The 26,617-nt window shown below is 34.8% G+C and overlaps 4 protein-coding genes across 4 annotated transcripts in view; 2 read left to right on the top strand and 2 right to left on the bottom strand.

Annotated features, from left to right (window-relative positions):
• The window catches only part of LOC114252553 (uncharacterized), a 90,366-nt gene that overhangs the window by 21,140 nt on the left and 42,609 nt on the right, over positions 1 to 26,617 (bottom strand). The window lies entirely within an intron of this gene.
• Igflp (IGF-like peptide) lies at positions 2,549 to 3,020 on the bottom strand. Its single transcript, XM_028187083.2, has one exon. It carries the CDS (start codon positions 2,897 to 2,899, stop codon positions 2,633 to 2,635), a length of 267 nt encoding a protein of 88 aa, XP_028042884.2. The 5' UTR covers positions 2,900 to 3,020; the 3' UTR covers positions 2,549 to 2,632.
• On the top strand, positions 3,432 to 3,957 carry LOC114252556 (bombyxin E-1-like). The gene has a single exon (XM_028187082.2). The coding sequence runs from the start codon at positions 3,565 to 3,567 to the stop codon at positions 3,847 to 3,849; it is 285 nt and encodes a 94-aa protein (XP_028042883.2). The 5' UTR covers positions 3,432 to 3,564; the 3' UTR covers positions 3,850 to 3,957.
• Positions 6,538 to 7,205, top strand: LOC114252555 (bombyxin E-1). Its single transcript, XM_028187081.2, has one exon. It carries the CDS (start codon positions 6,616 to 6,618, stop codon positions 6,910 to 6,912), a length of 297 nt encoding a protein of 98 aa, XP_028042882.2. The 5' UTR covers positions 6,538 to 6,615; the 3' UTR covers positions 6,913 to 7,205.

The raw sequence follows: 26,617 nt of genomic DNA, 5'->3' as shown, positions 1-26,617 counted from the left end.
GGTTCGAAGGGTGGGGTAGCCGTTGTAACTATACTGAGACCTTAGAACTTATGTCTCGAGGTGGGTGGCGCATTTACGTTGTAGATTTCTATGGGCTCCAGTAACCACTTAACACCAGGTGGGCTGTGTGCTCGTCCATCCATCTAAGCAATAAAAAAAAAGGATTAACTAGTTAAAACAATATATTTGAAATTACTATTACGGTTTTGATCTCTCGTCTATTAATTTGTTTTTATTACTACTATATCCTATTGACCAATATACGAAAAATAATGAAATATAAATCATCAACCGGAGAATAAACAGCAAAATTAGTTTTAATTATATCAAAAACAAGCTGAAACCGACGGAAGTACCAAAAGAAAAAACTAACACGTAATTTTATTTCTTCGACATAATCATACAAGAATGCATATGGATGAATGCATAAACTAAACTTTGTTCTGAAAGTAGATTTCCAACAGACAGACAAACAAAGAGCTGAGCCATATGAATGTAATCAGTAACGTTTCGCGCCAACCGAGAGAGTCAACAACTACATAGTTCCCACAACAAAGTGGCTTATCTGTAGCGCTAGTTACAATGTTTTTGCACCGAGCGCATTTATATGTATGTTGTGTGTTTACTGATAACCAGAAGCGACGGTCACTGCTATGTGCCCTTTGGCGATTCCGAGACTCGCGATCATGATAATTAATCGAATTCAAACTAGATGCATACTATTAAATGGGTTATACAATTAATTTTTGAATTGTGCACGCGTGTTAGATATCTTACAGCGTGTCTTAGGCTTATCTCTAGCTCTACAGACGTGTCTACGAAAAAAAAAAAAATCGAACAAAAGACATCAACGCATAAAAAAAGGCTTAAATAATTTACAACACTGAAAAAAAATTCTTGTGAGTGAAATGATAATTCGAAAAAGTTATACGCATGTTTGTGCACGCGTGCCTATATTCGCTGCGCGTGACAAAGTTTCTAGAATGCATTAGACAAAGTCGTTATCATGTTTATAATTTAACATAAGACCACCCTATTAACCCCTACATACAGGCCAACCTCGATGTTTATCGATTTAATACGTAAACAATTTGTATGTAAAATGGCAAAGATGTAGTCCATTTTGAGTTTGCTTTTGCGTTCGCTTAAAAATTATTTAGTTCTTTTAAACGTAATTTCTTTGCTGTTAAATCCGCTTTTACTAAGGTAGTTTCGTATTATAATAATTATCATAATCTCTATATATAAAAATGAATCGCTGTTCGTTAGTCTCGCGAAAACTCAAGAACGGCTGATCCGATTTGGTTAATTTTGGTCTTGAATTATTTGTGGAAGTCCAGAGAAGGTTTAAAAGGTAGATAAATATGAAAACGCTCGGAATTCAATAAAAATAATAATTTCGTTTTTCCTTTGATATGTCCCCCGTCGGACGGATTTCTCTTGTTTGTTTTAAGTTTATTTTATTCAAAAGGCCTTTTATTTTTCGGCTTAGGCACTATAAGGTCTGCCGGGTCAACTAGTATTTTAATAAATATTGAGTAATATGAGCTGGATGCAGGCAGCGCAGGACCGGTCTTTGTGGCGAGGCTTGGGGGAGGCCTATGTCCAGCAGTGGACGTCCATGGGCTGATAGAATAGAAAAGAATAGAAAAAGAATATGAGCTACGCATTCGAAAGCACCTTCTCTTTTTACCGATTCACTAAATAAATCTAGGTTTATTGCAATCGGTTCTGTAATTTAAAAACCAGAAAAGAGCCCTGTGCCATGTATATGTAAACCTTTTTTATTAATGCATTCTGTCGCTAGGATTTTTTGATATATAAATATTTTGACCGTTTAAACAATTGAGTGTAATCAAATTTCAGACCATAGTCAAAATTAGAATCAAAGAAAACGAAGGAAAATTCGAAATAAAAAACGTATCGGGAATTTGAAGATTATAGAACAATGAAATGTTAATGAAACAGCGGTATAAAGTGAAACAACACTAATAATAATAAGTAGTTGTAACTATACTGAGACCTAAGAACTCATATCTCAAGGTGGGTGGCGGCTTTTACGTTTTAGATTTCTATGGGCTCCGGTAACCACTTAACATCAGGTGGGTCGTGAGCTCGTCCACACACCTAAGCAATAAATAAAAAAATAAATAAAAATTTACCAATTTAAAAAAAGGTTTAAATGTCAATTCTTTTAACATATTAAGTTTGAAAATTTTCATTGCAAATTAAACAGTGATATAGCAAAGTAATATTATTTTTAAAAATGCTGAATAAATACATAAAAATTATTAAGTGCACAAAATAACCATTGAATAGCTTTCAAAATTCATACGTAAAATTTATAGGAACTTGTTGAAATATTGTTCATGAATATGTATTTAAATAGAATTAAAAACGTTTATAAATGATTTGGTTGTTTTTTTTTATGCGTGCGTCAAGTACTTAATAAAGTACAAAAAAAAATATATATATAAGTTAATACAATAAACGAACGATACAAAAACAGGTAGGATTTAATTAAAAATAAAATAAAAAAGGCGAAACATAGAATTTAAAAAAAATCTTTATTTCCAAAATGATACATCAATTAGTACAAATTATTTAACACCGTAGAACATGTTGTCTGGATTTAACAGTAGGAAAGCAGAACCTCTAGGGTGCAGGGGTGGAGGCAGCACTCGTTGGCGACGCCATTCTCAGTCACGGCGCCATCCTTACGGCCGGATGCGGACAGCCATGACCAGTCTTCGCCGCGCTTTTCCTGGACAGCGTCGCTGCAGAGATTGGCCAAGGTACGGGCCAGGTAGCGACCGCAGTAGGTACGGCCCGCGTTCTCACTCAGCACGGCCACCGTCAGTAGAACGAGGAGGATCACAAAAACCGCAGAAAATTTCATTGTGACTCGTCAAACGACGGACTGTCGACGGCTATTGATGAATTTAATTCAATTAAATAAATTGCCTTTTCGAGAGCTCTTGTCTTCCCGAGATGCACTGGTATTGTGAGGATAAAATGCAAAGAACGAGCCTTTATATGAGAAAGCTATTTATAAGTACATAATATAGATGTTATTAATTAATAATATCTCAATTGACACGACATTGTGTAGGTTGTGTGTACAATGTGGCGTCCGTTTATTTATTATTAGCACAATTAATGTTGCTCTAAATTTTGTCTGTGAACAATGATAAGCAGATACCGTGATCGACATTAGTCTGTTTGTTCGTGCAAGAGAACGATCATGTCAATTAATCTTCAACAAAAATATTAAGTAACAGAAAAAATACCTAGCTTATGCAGAAAGCTGACGAGTCAAACGGTGACAAACAGCACATAGTATTGAGTGTTCAGAAATAAGGCCGCAGTCTAAGCTACCCCTTAGTATATTCTGAAGTCATATCACTTATGGTTTCAGTGATTTGACTGAATATTTATAGGCAAATTTTACATATAAAACCACCGGGCTGAAGCGTTTTCTTCATTCTCATCCTAGTGTTCGGGATAAAAGGACCACTTGCACCGACCACTTCCACTCATACACCTCAGGACAGCAACGTAAAAATGAAGACCGTCTTACTGATCGTTCTCCTGTTGACGTTGTCTACGACCGCGTTAGAACAACAAAAACAAGCCCGTCATTATTGCGGGCGATTCCTGGCGCTAACGTTGGCTGACTTGTGCTGGGAGTATAAGCGCAGTGACGATTCGTACTACGATGGCAACAACCAGGACTTAACCGAGCCACCGAGCCCTCAGACGGAGGAGCACCACATCCAGAAACGAGGTGTTGCTGATGACTGCTGCCTCCGCGCCTGCACTTTGGATGTACTGCTTTTATACTGTTAAAGTGATCTGAATTCTTTGTGCTTATTCATATTCAACTTCCATCATGTATTAATTAATATTTATGAATGTAACATTTAAAAAAAATAAACTAGTATTTAACTGACTGTATTATGGCACTTTTTTTGCAAAATTTATTCACACCAGAACCTTTCCCGAAGATTGTTTGATAGTCCAACTGGGCACTGGGCAATGGTCAAATGTTAAGTGGTTGTCGTAACCCAAACACTCGATAGTTGTTAGTGTAAATTGCCCTTACAGATTACACTTGCTTAAATAATCGCGATTGACCCAAGAACTTAAAGTTTCTTAAATGATCTAATTAACCTTTATCCGTGTTTTTTGATCATAATGTTATTTCAAAAACAACATGGATTATTAATCTGTATTTACTAGAAGAAGGCAGTATTTTCTACAATTATCAAAACTATCCCACTGCCCTATATTCACTATCGTTAGTTTAATTAATGTTCTAACTGGCGCCACTTTGTAACGTGTTTGCAATTATTCTACATTGATCAAATACAAACAAAAACAAAGTTTGTTTTGATTCTGTAACACTTAATACATTGTTGCAGTGACCTCTTTAAATTATACATTTGAATTATGTGTTTCTGATTTTAGTTATAAAATTTGTCCCACATATTTATCTAAATGTGCAGCGATCTGTTAGTACTCTGTGTGTTGGCAACATTTTATTTTATCTGGAGAAAAAAATATATGCTTTGTAAACGTTCAATTTTGTAGTCATGTATTTTACAAATGGTCACGTACATTGAGAGTGCTTTTAATCTTAGTGGGCCTTGTGCCCTTGCATTGTGAGACCCTACTGATTCGTACATGCCTTACACACTGACACCATTGTTTGTTTCAAAGTTATACGTTCTTCGGTCAGTGATCTGACTCGCTTATCGCTGGTATCGTTTCAAATTTTATTTTTAAATGTGTAAGGACATTTTACATATTGTACGTACATATTAATTATTAGGTAAGATTGTAACATTTTAAAGCTTCTCTGAAAAATAGAAATCACGATGACTGATTTGCTTGCAGTGATTTAACACTAATACTTTAAAGTAGAATACAACAAATATTAATTTATTTTTTGATTTAATCTTTTTATTTAAATCGAACAGAAAAATATGGTGGTAGGACCTCTTGTCCGCACGGGTAGGTACCACCGCCCTGCCTATTTCTACCGTGAATCAGTTATGCGTTTCGGTTTGAAGGGTGAGGTAGCCGTTGTAACTATACTGAGACCTTAGAACTTATATCTCAAGGTGGGTGGCGCATTTCGTTGTAGATGTCTATGGGCTCCGGTAACCACTTAACATCAGGTGGGCTGTGAGCTCGTCCACCCACCTAAGCAATAAAAAAAAATGAATAACATGGCGCGATATTATTTGGCAAAGGATTTATTTGATCAGCTTCCTATAATAAGAGGATTAATTAAAGAAGCATGTAATTAAATAAGCAAGTTGAGTGTTAATTAAATTTATTCTAAATAAATACACATAAACATAAGATGCAAACATACATACTTTATGTTATCAATAAATGAATAAAACAAGTATATTATATACTTGGATCGTGAGCTAATAATTGATTGCTAAGAGCTACAAGCAGAATTGGTGAGCTGATGTTATAATAGCTAAAAAAAAATATTGCTCTTGTATGTAGACGAGCATACGGACCACCTGATGGTGAGTGGTTACCGTCGCGAATGACGCCAAGCCGCTTTCTACCATTATACCGTTAGCTAGCAAAGTATTCCAAAATTTGAAATCAAAACCGTTTGTCATAGAGTGCTGTTATATGGCAATGTTTTTTTCAACATCAAGCTTTCAGATAAACCCATAAACGACTCTTAGACGGACGGTAAGGTTTTAAGGGTCATACAAGTAGCACACTGCCCAGAAATGGAACAGTAAAAGTATGACAGCAAAACACTTCCCCGGCATCAGCGAATAAGGAACCACTTGCGCTACGTATGCTATTGCAAAACTCGGTCACACTAGTTGCAAAAAGTTTGATTTAATTTGATGAAAACGTGGTCAGTGGATATATACAGTGACAAGGGGTTCGAGTTTGATTGTCAGTCGGAATAACACACTGTCTGGGTGGGTATACTTTTTTTTTCATTTCGCACTTGTGTTTAAGCTGCTCATAACACCGGCAATAACTCTATATTGACATATTTGAGGCTTAATTAAATAGTTTTTAAGATGCTCCAGTTTGTTTAAGCTCCTTGATGAGATTAAGGTTGCAATTTAATATCTAAGATGGTAAATAAGCGTGATTTACTTGTGCTTGGTTATTTTCAGCAATTTAGCAAAATTTGCTTAGAGTCGGCTAGGCGACTTGAGTTAGACTTGGGAAAGAACAATTATTTTTGGTTATTGTAAGAAAAATCTACGTGATCTCGATCATGTCGTGTGTTGCCAGGATTACTAAAACTTCGATATGAGAAAATTCTCAGATATAATCGTATTTACTTGACACTTGTTCACCAGACTGTGAAATGCATAATTTCACTCTTTATTAAATCAGATGACGATAATGACAGTTATGGAGATCGAATGCGCGCATACGTAAACCCACGCCGTGTCATATCGAATAGGTTTTCAGCAACAATAAACTTTGTTGAATATTCATTAACGAAATTTTTCATATAAAAGTCACGTGTCTTATGGAACTTTCACCATTATCACCCTGATATTCGTAGTAACGGGATCATTTGAAATTCAATAGTTTGTCTATCCTGAAATCATGAATTGTCCAGTGTTTCTGGTGCTTCTGTTGACCGGCTTTCTTTGTATCGCGGCGCAAGAGGCAAACGTAGCACACCATTACTGTGGCAGGCATCTGGCGAATACTCTAGCAGATTTGTGTTGGGACACGAGTGTGGAGAAACGCAGCGAAAGTTCTTTGGCCAGCTACAGCAGCCGAGGCTGGCCTTGGTTGCCGACGCCAAATTTCAACAAACGCGCCATCAAGAAACGCGGCGTCGTTGATGAGTGTTGCATCCAGCCCTGCACTTTAGACGTCCTGGCGACTTATTGTTAAAGCTTCTTTTTAATTTTTTTAAAGATACCATCACGATCATGCTGTATTTTATAAATTAATAAAACAATTTATCTAAATGTATGTGTATGTAAATTGTATGTACTGTAAAAACGGAAACTTAGATTTTATGTCTCATGGTGGATGGCGGCATTTACGTTGTAGATGTCTATGGGCTCCAGTAACCACTTAACACCAGGTGAGCCATGAGCTCGTCCGCCAATCGAAGCAAAAAATAATAATTATGAAATATTTCATTAAAAATTATTAAGTACATAAAAGTTATAATTTACCAAGTATGTTTTTATATTACCTAAAAATAGATAGCTTTATAAAATAACTTAAATATTGCTACTTTGATGTATTAAACGAAATTAATTACCGAATTTTAAATTTCAATCGCTTTAACAGACTGATTCAATAAATTTAATTAGAAAACATGTTTGATTTCTGTTGTGATTAGTAAATTATTGCCGCCTGTAAGTTATCAGGCACAACTATATTACATAACAATTAAATTAAAATGTTTATTTAACCAGTTGCGATGAATTAATCTGTTAATCTTTCTTAATTATTATTCGTTGTCAGGTTACCTTGAAATAAAACATACACATACTGCATTTTACTGCTCGACAAGATTTTTCCGAATAAACTTTTTGTTGTTTCATGAAACCTTTCTAAGCCTTTTTAAGAGTCAAGAAACTATCTCTTCGGTATTATAGCAAATGTAATACATTTATCGCTTGGAACCTCTGGGTCTACGGAGGGACTTCGGTTCTCCCTGTGTTTTATACCGTATGGTCCATGGGGAATGCTCTCAGGAATTATTCGAGATGATCCCCTCATCTTCTTTTTATCATCACACCTCCCGCCATCTGAGTAGAGCTCATCCATATTATCTGGAACCGCTGCGTTCATCGACAGTGCGTTTCCAAATATCTTTTTTGCCACGTACCATCCGGCTTGGGAATGAACTCCCCTCCACGGTGTTTTCCGAGCGCTATGACATGTCCTTCTTCAAACGAGGCTTGCGGAGAGTACTTTATGGTAGGCAGCGGCTTGGCTCTGCCCCTGGCATTGCTGACGTCCATGAGCGACGGTGACCACTTACCATCAGGTGGGCCGTATGCTCGTCTGCCTACAATGGCAATAAAAAAAATATATATATATGGTTCTGATATATGTAGATATATGTATATGTGCGTTTCGTTTTGTCGGACAAGTGATCTAGATTATTGTAGTAATTCATTTTCAATTCTTTTGTTCAAACGATTTTTCGATGACATTGAATGACATCTTTGTTAAATCGTTTTTTTTAATCTTAAGATAAAACGATGGTCTAGTAGACACATCACTAGTTGTAACTGCTATTTTGCATATACCACTTGTTATTTTTTACTGGTGGTAGGTCCTCTTGTGAGTCCGCACGGATAGGTACCACCGCCCTGCCTATTTCTGTCGTGAAGCAGTGATGCGTTTCGGTTTGAAGGGTGGGGCAGCCGTTGTAACTATACTGAGACCTTAGAACTTATGTCTCAAGGTGGGTGGCGCATTTGCGTTGTAGATATCTATGGGCTCCAGTAACCACTTAACACCAGGTGGGCTGTGAGCTCATCCACCCATCTAAGCAATAAAAAAAATTAACAAAAAATATACCAAGAGTATCAATCATATTCGCCGTCATCTTAAAGCAATTGTGTCTTCGACTGAAATTGTCGGTGGCATTCGATTATAGTTAGGCAGCTATTATTTCAAACTTGAGGGGTGTAAATTCATCATTAAGTAAGTTTTAAAAGATATCGACGTATAATAATATACTAGTAACGAAATTCTTCAAAATCATTTCGTGTGAAAAAGCAAAATCCTTGAACAACATAAATAAGAAACACAAAAAATTTAAACCTAATTAATGTAACTTTTTAGTAAATATGAATACATAAACAGTACCAGTCAGGATTAGGTAATTAACAGATATTTGTACGTAATCTTCACCTTTTTGATACACTTTTATTAGCTTCAGACGTATGTATGTTATTATGTAACGGAATCTTTGAACATGATTTTAACCCCCAAAAAAACGTCGGATGAACTCGAAATTTGACATACTTATTAAGGACCGATGATCATTCAATATTTAAAAACAAAAATTGAAAAAATTGAAATTCAACTAAAAAATGATAAATAAATAATAGTTTAAAAAACTAAAAAATAGAAAATCCAACTAAAATATAGGAAATAAATCTTAATAAATTTGAATTAAAAATAGTGTAAGAAAAAAATATTTTATTGTATTAAAGCATGGGGTGCTTTTCGGGATATTATCAAAATAGCCCTTCTACTCATATCTGATGCCATGCCCATACCATACCATGATTAAAATTTAGAAAATAAATTTTTTAGTTGGGTTTGGTATTTTTTTAAACTATTTTTTATTTATTTAGGGCAGCGGATCGAACCTGATTCGTGGTGCCTAGGGGCCACGGGGGTTATGTGGGACTTGACGGTCTGCAGATATTGGGAGCAGACCGCGGGTCCAAGGATATCTTTAGGGTCCTACCGCACCAAATGACTCTTCTTGGACTCTCTCACCCGACGTCCGATCTCCAACCGGGGTCAGAGCCTCCGAGAGTAGGGGACTCCCACGCCCAACAATACAACCGCCCTCGCGGCATAACCCACGCAATCTTCACCCATGTCAACATAAATATTTACTAACAATCACGCCACGTTAACTGGTCCCGTGATAAGTTCGTAAAGAACTTGTGTTACAGGTACCAGATAACGGATATAAATGTAAGATTTTTATTATACACATACATATATTTAATATACATCCATAACCCTGGAAAAGACATTTATATTTATCATACAAATATCTTCCCTTGGCGGGATTCGAACCCGCGACCCCCTTGTGTAGTGACCATGTCACTTACCACTACACCAGACGGCCGTTAAATATATTATATATGTGTATGTAAGTATATTATATATATATATTAGTATGTATTGTGTGTACAATGTATATATTTTCTATTATAATGTATTGTTAATAGCACACCGCAACATACCTGTTATATTTTTATATTTTCTGGAAATTTTCTAAATGAAACGGTTGTCTGGAAGGGATCGCTTTTAGCGGTAAGTTCGCCTAATGTACAGACGTATCTGCTTTTTGACTGTTTTTGAATGTAAATTGTGTTTTGGTGTACAATAAAGTGTATTCTGTCTCTTTCTCCCTCCCTTTCTCTCTCTCTCTCTCTTCCCTCTCTCCCTCTCTCCCTATCTTCCTCTCTACTAAGTTCTAAAACTACATTTACGTCTTCAATCAAACGTTTCGAACAATTTACACTCTTCGTAGTCACATCGTCGTCACACACACTTTAGTCGTCCAATAACAACGAAACACTAGATTACACCATAAAAGCAGTTTTAATTGTATTTACTAATAACATTAGCACAATGCTTCCGAACTTATATTTCTAGTTAAGGTTATTTAAAAGTTCGCACTTATAATAACAGGCTGAAAACCTACTTTATTTCCTTTCGTTCGTTCGAAATTACAGTGTTCAAATCTTTAACTTCTTAGTGTCCAAGGACTAAAAGTGAATGCTACTTTTTATAGCAAACATTAAATTGATCGATAATTATTTACCTTTACTCGTTTTAATGTCGATAACTCACTTCCAAAGAATAACAATAACTAGAGGTCCCGCAGTAGTCGAAATTCGACTATAATTAATTGGAATTGTAAGTTTGTACACTATTATGTTTGTATTTTATACTTCTATAATCACAAATTTCGCCAAGGCTACACTATTAAAAAATATTAATAAAGACAAACAATATTTAATCTATTCTCAGTTTGACCACAGACGTTAAGAACAAAAGTTTGACAATAAATAGTATGCATGCGTGTGTGCGTCAAATACATGGTGTGTAGTGTGTATAATGTTTTCTTTATTGATTTAATGTATCGTTTATGCATTATTTTTAAAAAAATATTAACATTGTGCACTTCTTCTCTGTATTCTCTATAAGTGTGAAAAATTTCATACTCCTCCGTCCGCGCAATTTTCGTAAAAAGGGATACAAAGTTTTTGCTTCACGTATTAATATATAGATTCAGAAACGTGTTCTCTTATGAAATAATTAGGAAGTTAAATGACTCATGGTAATTTTAATCGTTTTTATTTTCGTTCCATATTAATTAAACTAAAACATTATATAATTGTAAACGGCCTTAGTTACTTTATGCGAAGGTAATAAAATCTTAATAAAACTAAACATTCAGGTTTTCCTTTTTAATTTTTTTATATTTTTCCTTTAATGATTCTATAATATAAAATGGAAGTTATTTTTTACCCATGACAAAATGTCTGTAGTTATTTAAGTCGCAATAATCTATCGACTTTGACAATTAAGACATGTTACTTTTGGAACTGAGTATTTTATAAAGTACAAATTATTATTTAAAATTTTAATTAAATGTACCAAATTAAACCTACCACTACAAGTATATCTAATGTGTTGCTTAATTTGTTCTCAGAGACATAAGCGGTTCGTCCCATGTAAGGAGAGAATTATAAAAAAGTCGACTTATTTCTTAGGATACTGTCGACTAACTAGAATATTCTGCGATCAATCTGAATCTTGGTTCTATGATTGTGATTCGTTTCGCAATGACATCGACAGTTTCGTCAGCTTTGTTGGAAACGTATTTCTCGAACCTATAGAAATAAAAACCAATCGTTATTTGTGTGATGGAACAGCAGTTGAGAGTGGGTCGATCGATTCCACTGACTTATTCTGGACTATATCCGTAACTGTAAGGTTCGTATGAAATATTATTTTTGGAAAATCCACCTGAAGCTATTCATATTATATTAGTCTCTATGTTGGCTCTATGGTTCGACCAAATCCGCACCATACTAGAGATCCCATTCCACGACGCCCTTCATGCGGCCAATGATCGAAGGCGCTGGCGGGACATTACAAGCAAAATCCTGTCGACATATAATGGTCACGACCCTCAGCAGTGCGGAGACGACGCGAGGAGATAGCCTCTATGTATTGTATAGCTATGTATCGCCGAATCTAATCTCTAGGCAACTAGATATTACGTGTATAAATAAAATGGCTTGTTAATTGTAGTAGGTAGTAGGGGGGGCACTTGCTTATTTCACAACTCGTTCAAGCATTCCGGTTTGACGGAACATGAGATAAGTTCGTGGGACATGAGTTCTAAGGCTCAGTTTTCCTAGTCCGCGCTGTCAGGCTGCCCCACCCTTTAAGCCGAAACACATTACTGCCTTACCGCAGGAATAGGCAAGGTGGTGAGACCTACCCGTGCGGGCTCACAAGATGCTCTACCACCAGTAATTATCCAAATCATAATTGTTTGCACCGGGCGTCCTATCCTTTAGGCCACGACGACCGTCTGCGGTAATACCACGAAAAAACAATATGATAACTATTTTAAATTCATATCAATCGATTTAACGGATCTGATAATTTTGTTACCACAAAAAAGTATTGAGCATATTAAACTATTTTATAGGTTATAATTGATAACTAATTTCCCCTTCTATAACGCTAAGCTCAGGTTTCTGATAAGACCGGGTTTCTTCTTGAAGCGTACAAAATTGCAAATTTTACCTGATACCTCTCTCTCCATTAACGCCATTTTTAAAATCAATCTTTGAAACTGTTGAGAGCCACAATAATCTTTATTCTGTGAACTTTATTAATTTATCGAGCGAATTGATCTCGACGATTGCGTATGATCGATCGTATCTGGAACCTAAATTTTCCGCGACCACATTTTCCTATGGGTAGCATTGCGGCAGCTGCCTTGAATGGCAGCGAGCTCGCATTCTTAGGTTAGATAACGCCGCTAATAAGTTTTAACTAATGAACCGAACATTATCGTAGTACCGTGCGATAAAGATCAATCGACACATAAGTGCATGCCACTTGTATAACAGCTGGGTATTTGTCATTGTGAACAGGGAGAGCTGGCTCTAAATTATCTTTATCTGCTCGAGCAGTGATTGAGAGAAGTAGATCGGTATCATTTAATATTTTGAATAGACTGTATTACGGTGACACTAATTAGTCTGAGTGGGCTCATTGAATTGCGTTTTGAATTGTTTTTGTCTATGCAGTCGAAGTCAGCAAAAGTGCGTGTCGAATTGCGCGTATTGAATTCGGGCTACAAAGTAATAAATGTTTATGTAACTTTTGTCATTCAACCATTAACAGTATTTAAAAGAAAAGAAAAAAACATACACCTTAAACACAATCTTTCTTGTACGAATATAATTCAATTAAAAATATTTACTTTCAGTTCTACATAAAATCTTTGTTTCCAGCACAATGATTTTATTGGAAAGTTAGACGCGCTTTTTACTAACTTCAAAAGGAATATTTCGCCAATCATTGACACATTTTTTTCCTTCAGAATCCTCGTAGTTAGCATTGTTTTGCACGTGACATATATCTTATGATACCTTATGTGCGCTCAAATATGTTTAATTACTCAGTTAAATTTAATATGTAGTCCAATTTCTTTTTTTTATTTTTCTGTCACATTCTACAATAATAGTTGATAGTAAAAAAAATAGAAATTCATTTATTTCCAGGTGCTATGTCAACGATGTTGGATGAATTTCGATAACGAGAGTTCAAAATTGATTCTTTAAATTAAATTAAGCCCTGTTACGGCATAATGCAAGCTACATCTTATGGTCCTGTACAATCTGTGATTTGCACAGTTTGTTTCTAAGCTGTGCAAATGACGATGCAAACTGTCGACGATTTGCTACCAGAAGGTTCTTGGTTACTTTGGTCACATTGCTGGGCGGCCACCAGTCAACCTTGAAAGATTGATTGTGGTGGGCAAGGTAGAAGGGAAAAGACTCGCCGGCCGGCCACCAAACCGTTGGTCGGATTAGATAACTGCGCTCACTGGACTCTCTGTTGCGAACGCCCTGAGAGAAGCCGAAAACCGAAGCAAATGGAAGCTGAGGGTACAAAGAACCACGAAGGGCTTTCAAGGACACGACCTTCAGCAATGAAGTATTCGACTAAGAAGAAGAAGTTTCTAATCAGAGAATTTATTTACAACATCCCAGTAACACGTATGGTGACCTTAACGAGTTCCGGTGTACAGGGCGTACACAGTCTCAAAATTATTTCTTACTCATATACTTAATAGTATATAGTATAATAGCGTAGGATTTTTTATTTCTGCTCGCTGTAATGTTTAAATAGTCCCCGTAGTTTATATGTGCTGCCATGGATGCTGTATAGTATGTTATAAGCCCTTAAGACATAACGATGTCTCATTTACTTGTATATAACAAATATTCTGAACCCGAAAATACCATACAAATAAGGAAAAGTAATTTTGCGTTTACGGCTGAAACAGACCGGAACTTCTTATTGTAGTTTACCTGTAACAAAAAAAATATCTATTACAATATATAAGAAATAATTGTTGTACAAGACATATATCTATTAAAAGCTTTCTAATTCTAAAATGTGAATTGATTTATATAATATTAATATTCCGTTTCCTGTGCAAGGAATAAAAAAAAAAACTCTTGAGGTTATATTTTAAAAGTAAGTCGATTCTTCAGTAAACACTTATACAAACAATAAAACTATCAAAGAACTTTTAAAATACTCTTAATATAATGTTATTTATTATGCAAGTAGGTAAATATAGAATTAGACTCTTGGATTTGCCCCCGTTAATTAATTAAATTAATTAAAATGTTAAGTATCTTTCTTGTTAAAGACTATAAAATAAGATGCAAATAATTACGTAATCTACTTAGTAAGTATATATAAAAATTAATTGCTGTTCGTTAGTCTCGCTAAAACTCGAGAATGGCTGGACCGATTTGGCTGATTTTGGTCTTGAATTATTTGTGCAAGTCCAGAGAAGGTTTAAAAGGTAGATAAATATGAAATTGCTCGGAATTAAATAAAAATAACAAATTTGACGGACGGATTCCTTTTGTTTTCATATTCGAAACACAAACGGTTCTTCCTGCATTCTAGAAGAGATACGTACAGTCTAAGTATGTTAGTTCACAAGGTAACAGTTTCAAATAATTGTGTGAACTGGGCTTGGTTCAAAAAAGACACGTTTTGGAATCACGTAGCACACACCGCATTTGCGCAGTTTTGATCACAACTTGTAAACAAAACTGAGTATCGATTTCCGTGAGACTTTAAACTTTTTTATTTCTTACTAGCTGACCCGGCAGACTTCGTAGTGCCTCAATCGATAAATAAAATACCTAAACTTTTGTACAAAATAAACTTAAAACAAACAAAAGGAATCCGTCCGACGGGGGGCACATCAAAGGAAAAACAAAAATTGTTTGTTTTTATATAATTCCGAGCATTTTCATATTTATCTACCTTTTAAACCTTCTCTGGACTTCCAGAAATAATTCAAGACCAAAATTAGCCAAATCGATCCAACCGTTCTCAAGTTTTAGCGAGACTAACGAACAGCAATTCATTTTTATATATATAGATTACAGAGATAGTCGAGCTGAGAGCCCAACTGAAGTTGTTTGGTAAGCAGGGCTTGAAGGGTTGCACGAGCAGGCACCAACCCCCTCGCTTATTTCCGCCGTGAAGCAGTAATGCCATATGTCCTATAAAGCAGGGACTTAGAACGCACGTCTCAAGGTGGGTGGCGGAAATTATTTTATGGATGTCTACGGGTTTCGGTTAGGACTTAACACAATGCCTACCGTGAGTTCGTTCCACCATATAAGCAAAAAAAAAACAAAAATGTCTCCGCCCATTTTGACGCATGCGGTGGAGCATTGTATCTACTAATAAATAGGCTATTCTTAACCCATATAGTTAGGATTTGTAATATGAATATAATAATCTTATGCATGTCGTAGATTGAAAGTGGTATCCAGTACTAAATATTGTCAGTAGATTGAAAAAGTTGATGTGTTGTATCCTACAGTAGATATAAGTAAAATGATAATAAGTAGTAAATTATAAGAAAAACTATCGAATGTATTATTTCCAATGTAAATGCGCTTTTCGTTAGTTTGACAGCAACTTATAGCCCAAATTAAGTCTCAAACATAAAATGCGTCGTTGTGTGTTTAATATTTCCAATTTTCTTACGATTACGTAATATGTATGTGGAACAAGTGGAACATTAGAAGGTTCCAGACTTGCTCGTGTTGTTGTAAATTTTGTATCGATATAAATTATAGTCGGGGCATGTTATCTTTACGAACGTGTAAAGTGTTTAGAGATTAAATTGTGTTGTCGCCTATCGGATTTCGTTCACGTGCTCATTATAAAATAAGTCTAGTTTAACAACAACTCGATAATTTATAATTGCAGTAAACAATTTATTGGAATAAACACTTCTCGTGCAAATTAAACTAATTACTAATTGAGTGTAAAGCGTGTAACTAGGGACGATGTAATGTCATCATGATAAATTCAGAAAATTCATTAATTTTGCATTAAAAACTAAAAGTTGTTATGAGATAGATACTATCGTAAAATAACTACCGCTATATACGATAATACTAAAACGAGAATTCGCTTATATAACTTGCATTGTGAATGCTGTAAAAATTAACATTTGAAAAAGTAAAAGTTAACATCGAACCGTTCAAACGCATAGAGTTGGGCAAATCTCGCTCATAAGGTCCAATATAATAAATATAAAATTGTCATTATGTAGTCAAATAACGAGTATTAACCCTGATAAGAGCACGAGCGATCGTTAATGCCTGCATGTCTATGTTAAGTGTCAGGACAAACAGACAACTAGTCCGACATAGCGGCGCGACCGATTCTTAGACGTGAACTGGACAATATTACGATTTATTATTTGAAGGCCTATTTTACTAGAACATGCTATACGAATAGCTACCTATACTGAGTACCTTATAAATTATTTATCATTATTTATGAGGTCAATATTATATTTTATCCTTTTGAGAAATTCGCCTTTTAAGAAGGACCTATGTGTGTATGTGGATAATGTTTTATTCAGTTGAGGCTGTTATACGATGTGTTCTGAAAAAGTCTTAGGGCGTTATTTAAATTATTTGGAATTGAGTTCATTTTTTTTTTTAAACAGCCGCTGAAGCTAGGGCCGGAACTCAATCGGAGGTCAGCGTGAGTGTTTACAGGTCGCTTATGAATCGCGCCGGCACAAGGTCTTAAGTAAAACAGCCATGCTATAAGTCGTTTAACCATGTCGGAAACCGATTATATTGTAAAGTTTGGTATGGACTCTGAGAAAAATAAAACTAAATTAGTAAATGTTTGATAGTAGTTTAGTAACATCATTAATAACGTAATTATAATAGTTAACACAAACATAAAATTCTTTGTAACTCGCAAAAATGATATCTAAGACCAACGTTTAATACTAATTGATGTAAACTATTTAAATCTCCCAATTAGCAAATCTTCTACATTGAAATTCTCATATTTCGTTGACCCGACATTGTATAAATCATTTAGAAATTTGCCAACTGCGTTACACAATTACTAATATTATAAAATGGCAATATACTGCATGAGAGATGTCTCTATCGTCGAATATGATTGGATTTCTAAGACAATATTCCTTAACAATTAGGAAAAAAAATTGTTTATAGCAATTTAACACTTTACTCTATTATTTTAGACCATTACACGTTTTCTTTGAGGATTAATTTAATTAATTACATGGTTACAAATATTTTAACTCGTAAATCAGGTTTAAAAATTACTTTACGATACAAATTTAATCAATAAAGGCTTAATAAAATGTGTATTTCATTTACATAGATAATTTGAATCAGTTTACCGAATACATCGTTCATTGAATAAGCCGTCAGAAGAGGGTTAGGATCATACTTAATGCTAATTTTATTTTGTGATTGAAGAGAAGAACTATTTTATTCATTACGTAATTTTAATTAACATAATAATGTAAGAAAAATAGATTTGTTGTTTTCAAATATGAGGCGATTTAGCGACCTATTTATAGAATACCGATTATTTTTTAATATTACACTATAACTGTGGGTGCAAGTGCCTATTTTATGCGTGTTTTAACACTATTCTACTCTATAGCAAATCACGCCTGTTTGTAAAAAAATTGCTGTATAATTCCTTGTGAGGTTCTTGAAATTTGAGAACTAATTTTTATTATGAAATTAATTAGGTATTTTAAGAACTTTTTTTATTGCATAGACGAATGAACGAGCCCAAAGCCCACCAAGTTTTGAGTAGTTACCGGACCCCATCGGCAGATAGATAGAAATGATGTTTACTTCTCCATTACATATTATATCAGCTATTCCACCCTTGAAACCAAAACACATGTCGGGTACTCGGCACAAATAGCCACGGCAATTTATTTAACAGGAAGGGTTTTCAAAATTTTTTATTATATGATATTTTTATGTTGTGATATTTTTCATTGCGTATTTAGAAGTCTATGAAATACATAAAAATATCCAGATAACAGCTGTGCGCTGAATCGGGTGAAAGACTGTACGTAAACTATTTTGAACGAATATAATTTTTTCAGTTACAATGCAAGTTTAATGTTTTTTTTCATTGCTTAGATGGGTGGACGAGCTCACAGCCTACCTGGTGTCAAGTGCTTACTGGAGCCCATAGACCATAGTAAATGCGCCACCCACCTTGAGATATAAGTTCTAAGGTCTTAGTATAGTTACAACGGCTGCCCCACCCTTCAAACCGAAACGCATTACTGCTTCACGGCGGAAATAGGCAGGGCGGTGGTACCTACCCGTGCGGACTCACAAGGGGTCCTACCACCAGTAAAAGATTTACAAATAATATGATATTTTTCAATAAAATTGACGCGTAATCGATTTTCTTGATCTTTGAGAATTTCGATTTTTACCGATTGTATATGCTATCGAGGGGTGAAAAAGAAATTTTTGCAACTTTACAGGAGAGCCAATAAAGCTCAAAATATGGGAAAAATATTATAACAAAAAAAATTCTTCAGCTATTTGAATGGGGTAAACTTAATTGAAGCTCAATTAAAAACATCGAATTGTTGATACTAATACCAAATAAAACGCTCATTTAATTACAGAGATAAATGTCGCGTAATAAGCGAAATGTCGCTAAAACCAAAGCCTTTCACCCCAATATGTCATTGGCAATTTTATATATGCGTACGATGCATATATAAGTATTTGCGTTTAAAATGTAAATAATATATATATATATATACGTAATTGCGTCCATCGTTTGTCGTATGTGTTTTGTTATATATGTTACGTTGATAGTTGAATAGAACTTAAAAAAAAACTGACCGATAAGGCTCCGTCCAATGAAGTGGGTGTAGTTAGTACGATCCGAATCGTACCAATACCACGCATACGATTAGCTGCTTCCGCGTTGAAGGACGACTTCGTAATAAAAACTAAGCAATTGATTTTATGGCATTAGTCAATGTTATTTTTTTTGTTGGCGTAGTGAAGCGATTACTGCAGACCATAGATAACGAGAATATTGATAACTAGCGACCCGCTCTTGCTTCGCTTCGGAAACTGTAATTTATTATTGATTTCTCCACTATTTAATGGATGTTATTATACATATAAACCTTCCTCTTCAACCACTCTATCTATTAAAAAAAGCCGCATCAAAATCCGTTGCTTAGTTTTAAAGATTTAAGCATACATAGGGATATAGGGACAGAAAGCGACTTTGTTTTATACTATGTAGTGATTAGGGCCCGGACTTCAAACGGGACAGCTGGGTAGTTTTCAATTTTGCGGCCAAAAAAGTAACGATTTCATGAATTTAAACTTTCTCTAATTTTCCATTTTCTTTTCTATTTAGGCATGTTCAGAATAAAAAATGCTTCATCACAATCAAGTCAATCACTCACTTATTGATAATATTATATAATATTCATTTATATTTTTCATTTACGCATTTGATAACGCCAACACGGATGACAATTTCATTAAGAACTTTTTTTTTAATTTATTAATCGTACTTATTTTGTTTTTAATAATGTTCTAATATCCAGTTAGTTTTCCTTTATTATTCTATTAGATACTGATTGAATAAAATTGCCGAATTTCAACACACATTACTGGAAAAATAGCAAACAAGTTAGAATTTGAATTTCGAACCAGTGAGTAATACGAATGAGATTTGGGGTTAGTTTTTAATGTATATAACTCCTAATTTAACAGTGCTTACGAATATATAGTTATTGGACCACGTGCCTGTTGTCATGACAACGAATTTACTGTACTTATAATAACGGTAACATTAAGGTTATGAGAATTAAATCCAACCAACTTGCTTTTGGCCCCAAATTTGAAAATGGCCCAGCTACTTCATGACAGAAGTGCTAGTGGTTACAGTATCTATCCGCGTCTCACACATCTAACGAGCAGCAATTTAACAAAATTTCCCTTTAAGTGCCGGCCACTTAAAATCGGGTTGGTCATGAAACTGTTTGTCTAAAAATATTTTTAGCTTAGACGCGTCAGGGGGTTTTTTACCTTTTTGAAGGTACCTTTATTCGACTTTTCCGAACTAACTACATAATATTATGTTTATTTTTGCAAAAAACTATTATGAATATGTTACTTCATTGTGAAATAGATTGTTAATGACACATTGTCATATTTTTGAGGAAAAGTGTATGGCTGTGATAATTACATAATTGTATATAAAATAAAATAAATTACAAAAGAGAAGAGAGATAGTCCGACGACTTCCATAATATAAAATGAGAATAAGACCTATGTAACTGAAGTCAATTAAGGATAAATAAAAAACTGCCTTTCAGATCTCGACAAAATTTAGATGGGACCACACGAGAAGCATAAAAACGATCATCAATATCGGTTCACCTTGAAAATTTTTCAGAAGTAAGAACAACACACAAAATTACAGTTGAATTGACAAGCTCTTCTTTTTATGAAGTCGGTTTAAAATAATCGATTCTAAGTTTATTATATGTGAATAGATTATATATAATTTTAATTTTAAAGTATAGTGTCATGGTTGTTAAATTTTTAATAAGTAATTACTAAGCAGAGGAATTTATAATTATCATTTTTATCATTCATTGTTGCCTACAGAGATCGGTTTATAACGTGAATTTATAACGGTTTGAGAATTACACGTGCAATATACTTTACCAGTCTAATGGATGTCTTCAATATTCAATTCGATAGTTGATTTTTAGTTCAATACGTTTTGGATCAATGCCATTGGAATTAGCACTAATTCGTAGTTACGGTATATTAAAAAATAAAGTATTCTAAATTTTGATAAACCATTACTATTATAGCTAAGTATTTATCATCTAAGAATAAATGGTAAATGTATTTCGACTAAGTGTTGACTATAAGTATCATCTTCAACTCTCAATGAAGCCTTCGTCAAACAAATGAGGTACTTCTCTGTGGCCGCGTACCCACGCATTCTTTCGTAATTCGGAATAATTCGATTGATATCTTTACTCTACTAAATGAAGCTTCATACTTCTGTAGAAATTTGTATTCATTGTTAGACTTTTATAAAAGTAAAATATAAAAAAAAGAATTCAATCGTTTCTTATGGTAAAAAGCGGTAATCATGTTGTCATTTCATGGTAATCAATGAAAAATACTCCTGTTTGACATACACATATTTTTTTCGCTACCCTGGCTCGCCCTATGGTCGAAATTCAATTGTAATTACTGACACCTAAAGATTTATTTCTTCATTATATATCTTATGTTTTCTTATTCGAGTTGTACCTGACAAAATTACTAAAAAAGACAAAAATTACGTCATTTTGAAACCTCCCGATCCACTATCGGTGATTTTAGGTACTTCAAGTTTCAGTCATCGTTCTCGTCAAACCTGTCGCTACCCGCTACTCGCCTAAAGTAAAGTTTCTCGGCGAATCTTCTTAGTGGGTCGCGTTTTTTTTTATATTTGCATACAATATGGGTAAACGAGCTCACAGCCCACCTGGTGTTAAATTTTTACCGGAGCCCATAGACATCTTCAACGTAAATGCGCTACCCACCTAGAGATATGAGTTCTAAGGTCTCAGTATAGTTACAACGGCTGCTCCACCCTTCAAACCGAAACGCATTATTGCTTCACGGCAGAAATAGGCGGTGGTACCTACCCGTGCGGACTCACAAGTGGTCTTACCACCACTAAAAAAATTCGATCCGGTGGTAGAATCTGCGAACCACTGCTCTTGCCAGGGCTAGTGTTAGTAACGTCCTCAGGCTAGAGTCCCGTGAGCTCACCTACTCGCCCGGTTTTGCTGGCATAGCCCTCTAGGTTACCAGCTTAGATAAGATAAAAAAAAATCCAAAAAAATATGTAAACAAACATTAAAACTCGTCAAACAAGTCGACTGTTTCATTTTAACCTAATTAGACATAGAGATATTGAGGCCTGAGCAATATTTATTAAAGCTATTAAACTCTTAAATAATCGAAACAAATGTAGGTACTTCATCGAAAAAGGATACGACCTTTTAATGTTTCATGTTTCTTATTACAGTTCAATGTTTACGCAATAACTTATTTTTAATTTCTATGAACATAAATTATCGATTAACTACATTTATGTTAGATGAAATGTATTTTTAAACATTGTTTTACATTTTATATACGTCTCGAAATCATTGAATCGAAACAAATCCTATGTAGTCATATTTTATGTTTTGCTGTAATTTGTAGTTTCAACTGTATATCTTATAGCCCATTCAAAAAGTTTATCCACCAAATTAACATTAACTTGTTTCAATTTAATACGCTTGTTAATAGACAATTAAGTTGCTTAAATATAAATTAACCTAGTCGTAGTTAGTCAAAGAAATGAATGGTTCACGAAGCCCACTTTGTCTTAATTTAAAATCAATGGAAGCTGTTGTGTTGCAGATGTGTATTCTAGAGTTTTCTTCTAGAACTTAGATATTAGACATTAGATTCTTTAAAAAATATAAGAAAACATTGACAGTAAGCAAATTAAAAAAAAGCGAATAATTATTAAGTTGTGTACTAGTCACAACCATAAATTTGAAAAGACCTTTTTTTAATTATTTTTTTCCTACCAAAGCTGATAGCCTTGAGAGGCTATTTCAGCGTAACCTTAACTAGTAGGTGAGCTCACGGGGCTCAGACCTGACGACGTTGCTAACACGAACCCTAGCAAGAGTCGTGCAGCAGAATCTACAACCGGATCGTAAACGCGACCCACTGAGAAGATCCGGCGAGAAACTCAGTGGGCTGTGTCTGTGAGTTAATTTACTCGTCGAGCCCTTCGTTGCAAGCGGCGGGTTCGACGAGAACGATGACCGGTGAAAAGACCAGTTAGCTATAGTAGAGAGCCTGACTATTTCCGGTGACCACTTAAGAAAAAATACGCGTTAGGCTCGTCTGACTACGTCGGCAAAAAATAAGATGAACTTGAACGAAAAATCTTTCAAGATGTTTTTCTTTAAATAATTGTTGACTATCATCGTTTCCGTAAACATTTACAGGATTAATTCGTTTACGAAATTAATATCTCATTAGCCTCCCGTATCACAAACAAATATAATAAACCAATTAAACACTCAAGTATCAAATATTAAAAAAAAAACTTTGTACACTTTCAACAATTCAATATTAACCATAGACAGTGAATTTTTCTGTCATTAATAATATTAGTTTATGTCCTTAAAGCCTTCTTCATATGAATTTTAATGTGGTTTAGAGCGTAAGAATGGCGATGTATTTTGGCCAGTCGCCTATCTTAAAAGAACACTATTACTTGCAGCTTGTAGGAGTCCCATAGGTCATTACTTCATATACTTTAAAAATGAATAGGTCTGCAAAATCAAAATAAAATTTTAAACAGTACGCAAAGAGAAGTAATAACAAATAATTATTCATTTATAACGAACATTTTACGATTCAACAACATTTTCATAAGTTGATTGTCCGATGTAATAAATAAAATTAATATTGTATAAAGTGAAATAATGTAATAATGCATATCGATTATTATGTACGTACAATCATACAATTCATTATTTATGTAATCTAAAGTTTTTTAATTGTGATTTATGTAAACTTTCATATCATCATATATTTACGCTCATTCACATTGAAGAACATTAACTACACGCGTGAGGCGCGTGATATCAATCCTCATTCTTAACAACATTAATATCGTCAGCATGTCCCATGGCAAATTAAAATGAAAATAACAGCATTGAAAGAAGATCTTTTCATGATTTCGTTTTGTCTGCCTATCCTTAGATCGTAATAGTAGGTCAAGTCTTAAATTGAAAGCATTGCCATTATTTAAAACTTTGGAAGTACATAATAAGGATATTCTACGAATTGCTATAAAATGGAGGAGGAAATTTAGGTGATCATCAAAGTTAGCTTTATAATAATATTTATTTATAACAAGATGTGTGCGTGGCGCGGCTAATTTTGATTTAATAAAGATTATTTTTTTACGAATTTTTATTATTAAAATCATTATCAGTTTTTTGTTAGGTATGCATTCCGAGTCGTAAAACGTGTGTCTCCATTTACATTATCAAATAGGGGGTTAAAGCAAAAAAAATGTTGAGTACACAGTATTTTAAGTTTAATTCGAGGCTGAAATAATTTGAGGGTGAAATGCTATTTGTTTTAAGTAACATTTTTCTTATTACGTGAGATTTATCTTCGCAATTAAAGGTCTGTTTTATTTGGTATTAGTATCAACAATTCGTCGTCTTTAATTAAACTTCAATTAAGTTTACCCCATTCATATAGCTAAAAAGTATTTTTTTGTTTATGAATTTTTTTCCAATGCTTAAACTTTAAGCGGTCCTCTTGTAAAATCGGAAAAATGTCGCTTAAACCAAATAGCCTTTTATCTCTCGAATTCTGATAGAAATGAGTTTGATCGTTATAATTAGACCGATTTTGAGATCTGACATAATTTACAATGCATGACTTTGTACTGTATTATTTCAGTAAAAAAATATATTTAGCTTCTAATTTCAGCAGTGAAAGTTAATCTAGCATTCGAATGGGTACGTGTTCGGGTCTCTATTTCCTTCTATTTTAAGAAGTGACCAAGTTTAAATCTCATTTATACTAATTACATAATACTGTCCTATTTTATAAGGCAACCGTAATTTAAAACCGGTCATTTAACTGCAATTTTAATACGCAGTTCAGCACATTGTTTACAGTTTGTCTACAAAGTTGCAATCTATCATTGGCATTATTTACGTATTTCAATATAAACATGCTCCTTAGGATCGATAGATGTATGCGTTACTGATAATAAGTTCACGAACTGTGCAATTATAATGTAGGTTACAGATGTATAAACAATCGTCTATTTTGTTGCATTGGCGTCTTGGAATATACCTCGTATAATGTTGATAATTCTAATACATAAAGCGAACGGAAAATTTGGCACCGGCAATTAGAATTTTACTGGTGGTAGGACCTCATGTGAATCCGCACGGGTAGGTACCACCACCACCCCGCCCATTTCTGCCGCGAAGCAGTAACGCGTTTCGGTAATGAAGGGTGGGGCAGCCGTTGTAACTATACTGAAACCTTAGAACTTATATCTCAAGGTGGGTGGCGTATTTGCGTTGTAAATGTCTATGGGCTCCAATAACCACTTAACACCAGGTGGGCTGTGAGCTCGTCCACCCATCAAAGCAATAAAAAAAAAAGAGTAGACTGTAGCTGGTTGGTCGCGAATTGCACAGATCGTGAACGGTCGTAGCAAGCCATGGTGATCCGAAACCCGGCAACTTATAATACCCGAATAAGAGGCGAGCAACACTCGTCAGCCTTGTTCAACAAACGGTTATACCTTACGAAACCAATTGTTCCTTCGACGCCGAACGTAACGCGGCGCTGATCCATTTCAGCTCGATTCGGAGTAAACATTTCTTTAATTCAATTTAGCAATCCGATTCGCGATTGCGCACGCCGAGACGCAACATTCGAAATGTGATTTCGAATTCTTTAATTAGATTATGTATAATATGATCACGGTTAATGTACATACATATGTAAAAGATGTTGAGATTTTAAAGGTTCGCACTTCGCTACGAAACCGGTACAAAACGATCGTTGACTTTTACTTTATTTAACTATACAGAGCGGCAGTTGTGTTTATTCAAATTCAACATGTGGTTGTTGTGTAGGTAAGATACTTTAATTACAACGAAACATATGGCGACATTTATATCTAGGATATACGTACTACTAGTTGTCAAATATTCGTATTTGTTGTAACGATTTGGTTGAGTTGTGATAAATAGGATACGGTAATTGATTTTTCCTTTTTTTAAATATTTTATATGTTTGTTAGATGTGATTCCGTCGAGTGGGTGTCCTTGAAGTGAGCTGCGCGTCTGGTTTCAGTGTTGTTCGCGGTAACCCTCTTAACCCACCCGGCTTCTGACCTCGGGGGGATCGAGAGTGCCCTGTGCCCTAAATTCGATCCCTTAGGTTCACAGTCCGCCCCCAACATCTGCGGACTGTCCTATCCTATATACGACGTGCGCCCCTTAGTCGCAGGGACCTCGTAAGAGGCTCACTCCCGGCCCAGAAAAAAAATGGTTATAAGAAACTTCGGAGGCCGGAGGGGCCAATCTCCTATGATGGATGACGCAACC

The sequence above is a fragment of the Bombyx mandarina genome, chromosome 01, assembly GCF_030267445.1.
Source record: "Bombyx mandarina strain Sakado chromosome 01, ASM3026744v2".
In the NCBI taxonomy this organism is placed as follows: Eukaryota; Metazoa; Arthropoda; class Insecta; order Lepidoptera; family Bombycidae; genus Bombyx; species Bombyx mandarina.
The sequence above is the reverse complement of the archived record's forward strand: the minus strand, read 5'-3'. Positions and strand labels throughout refer to the sequence as shown.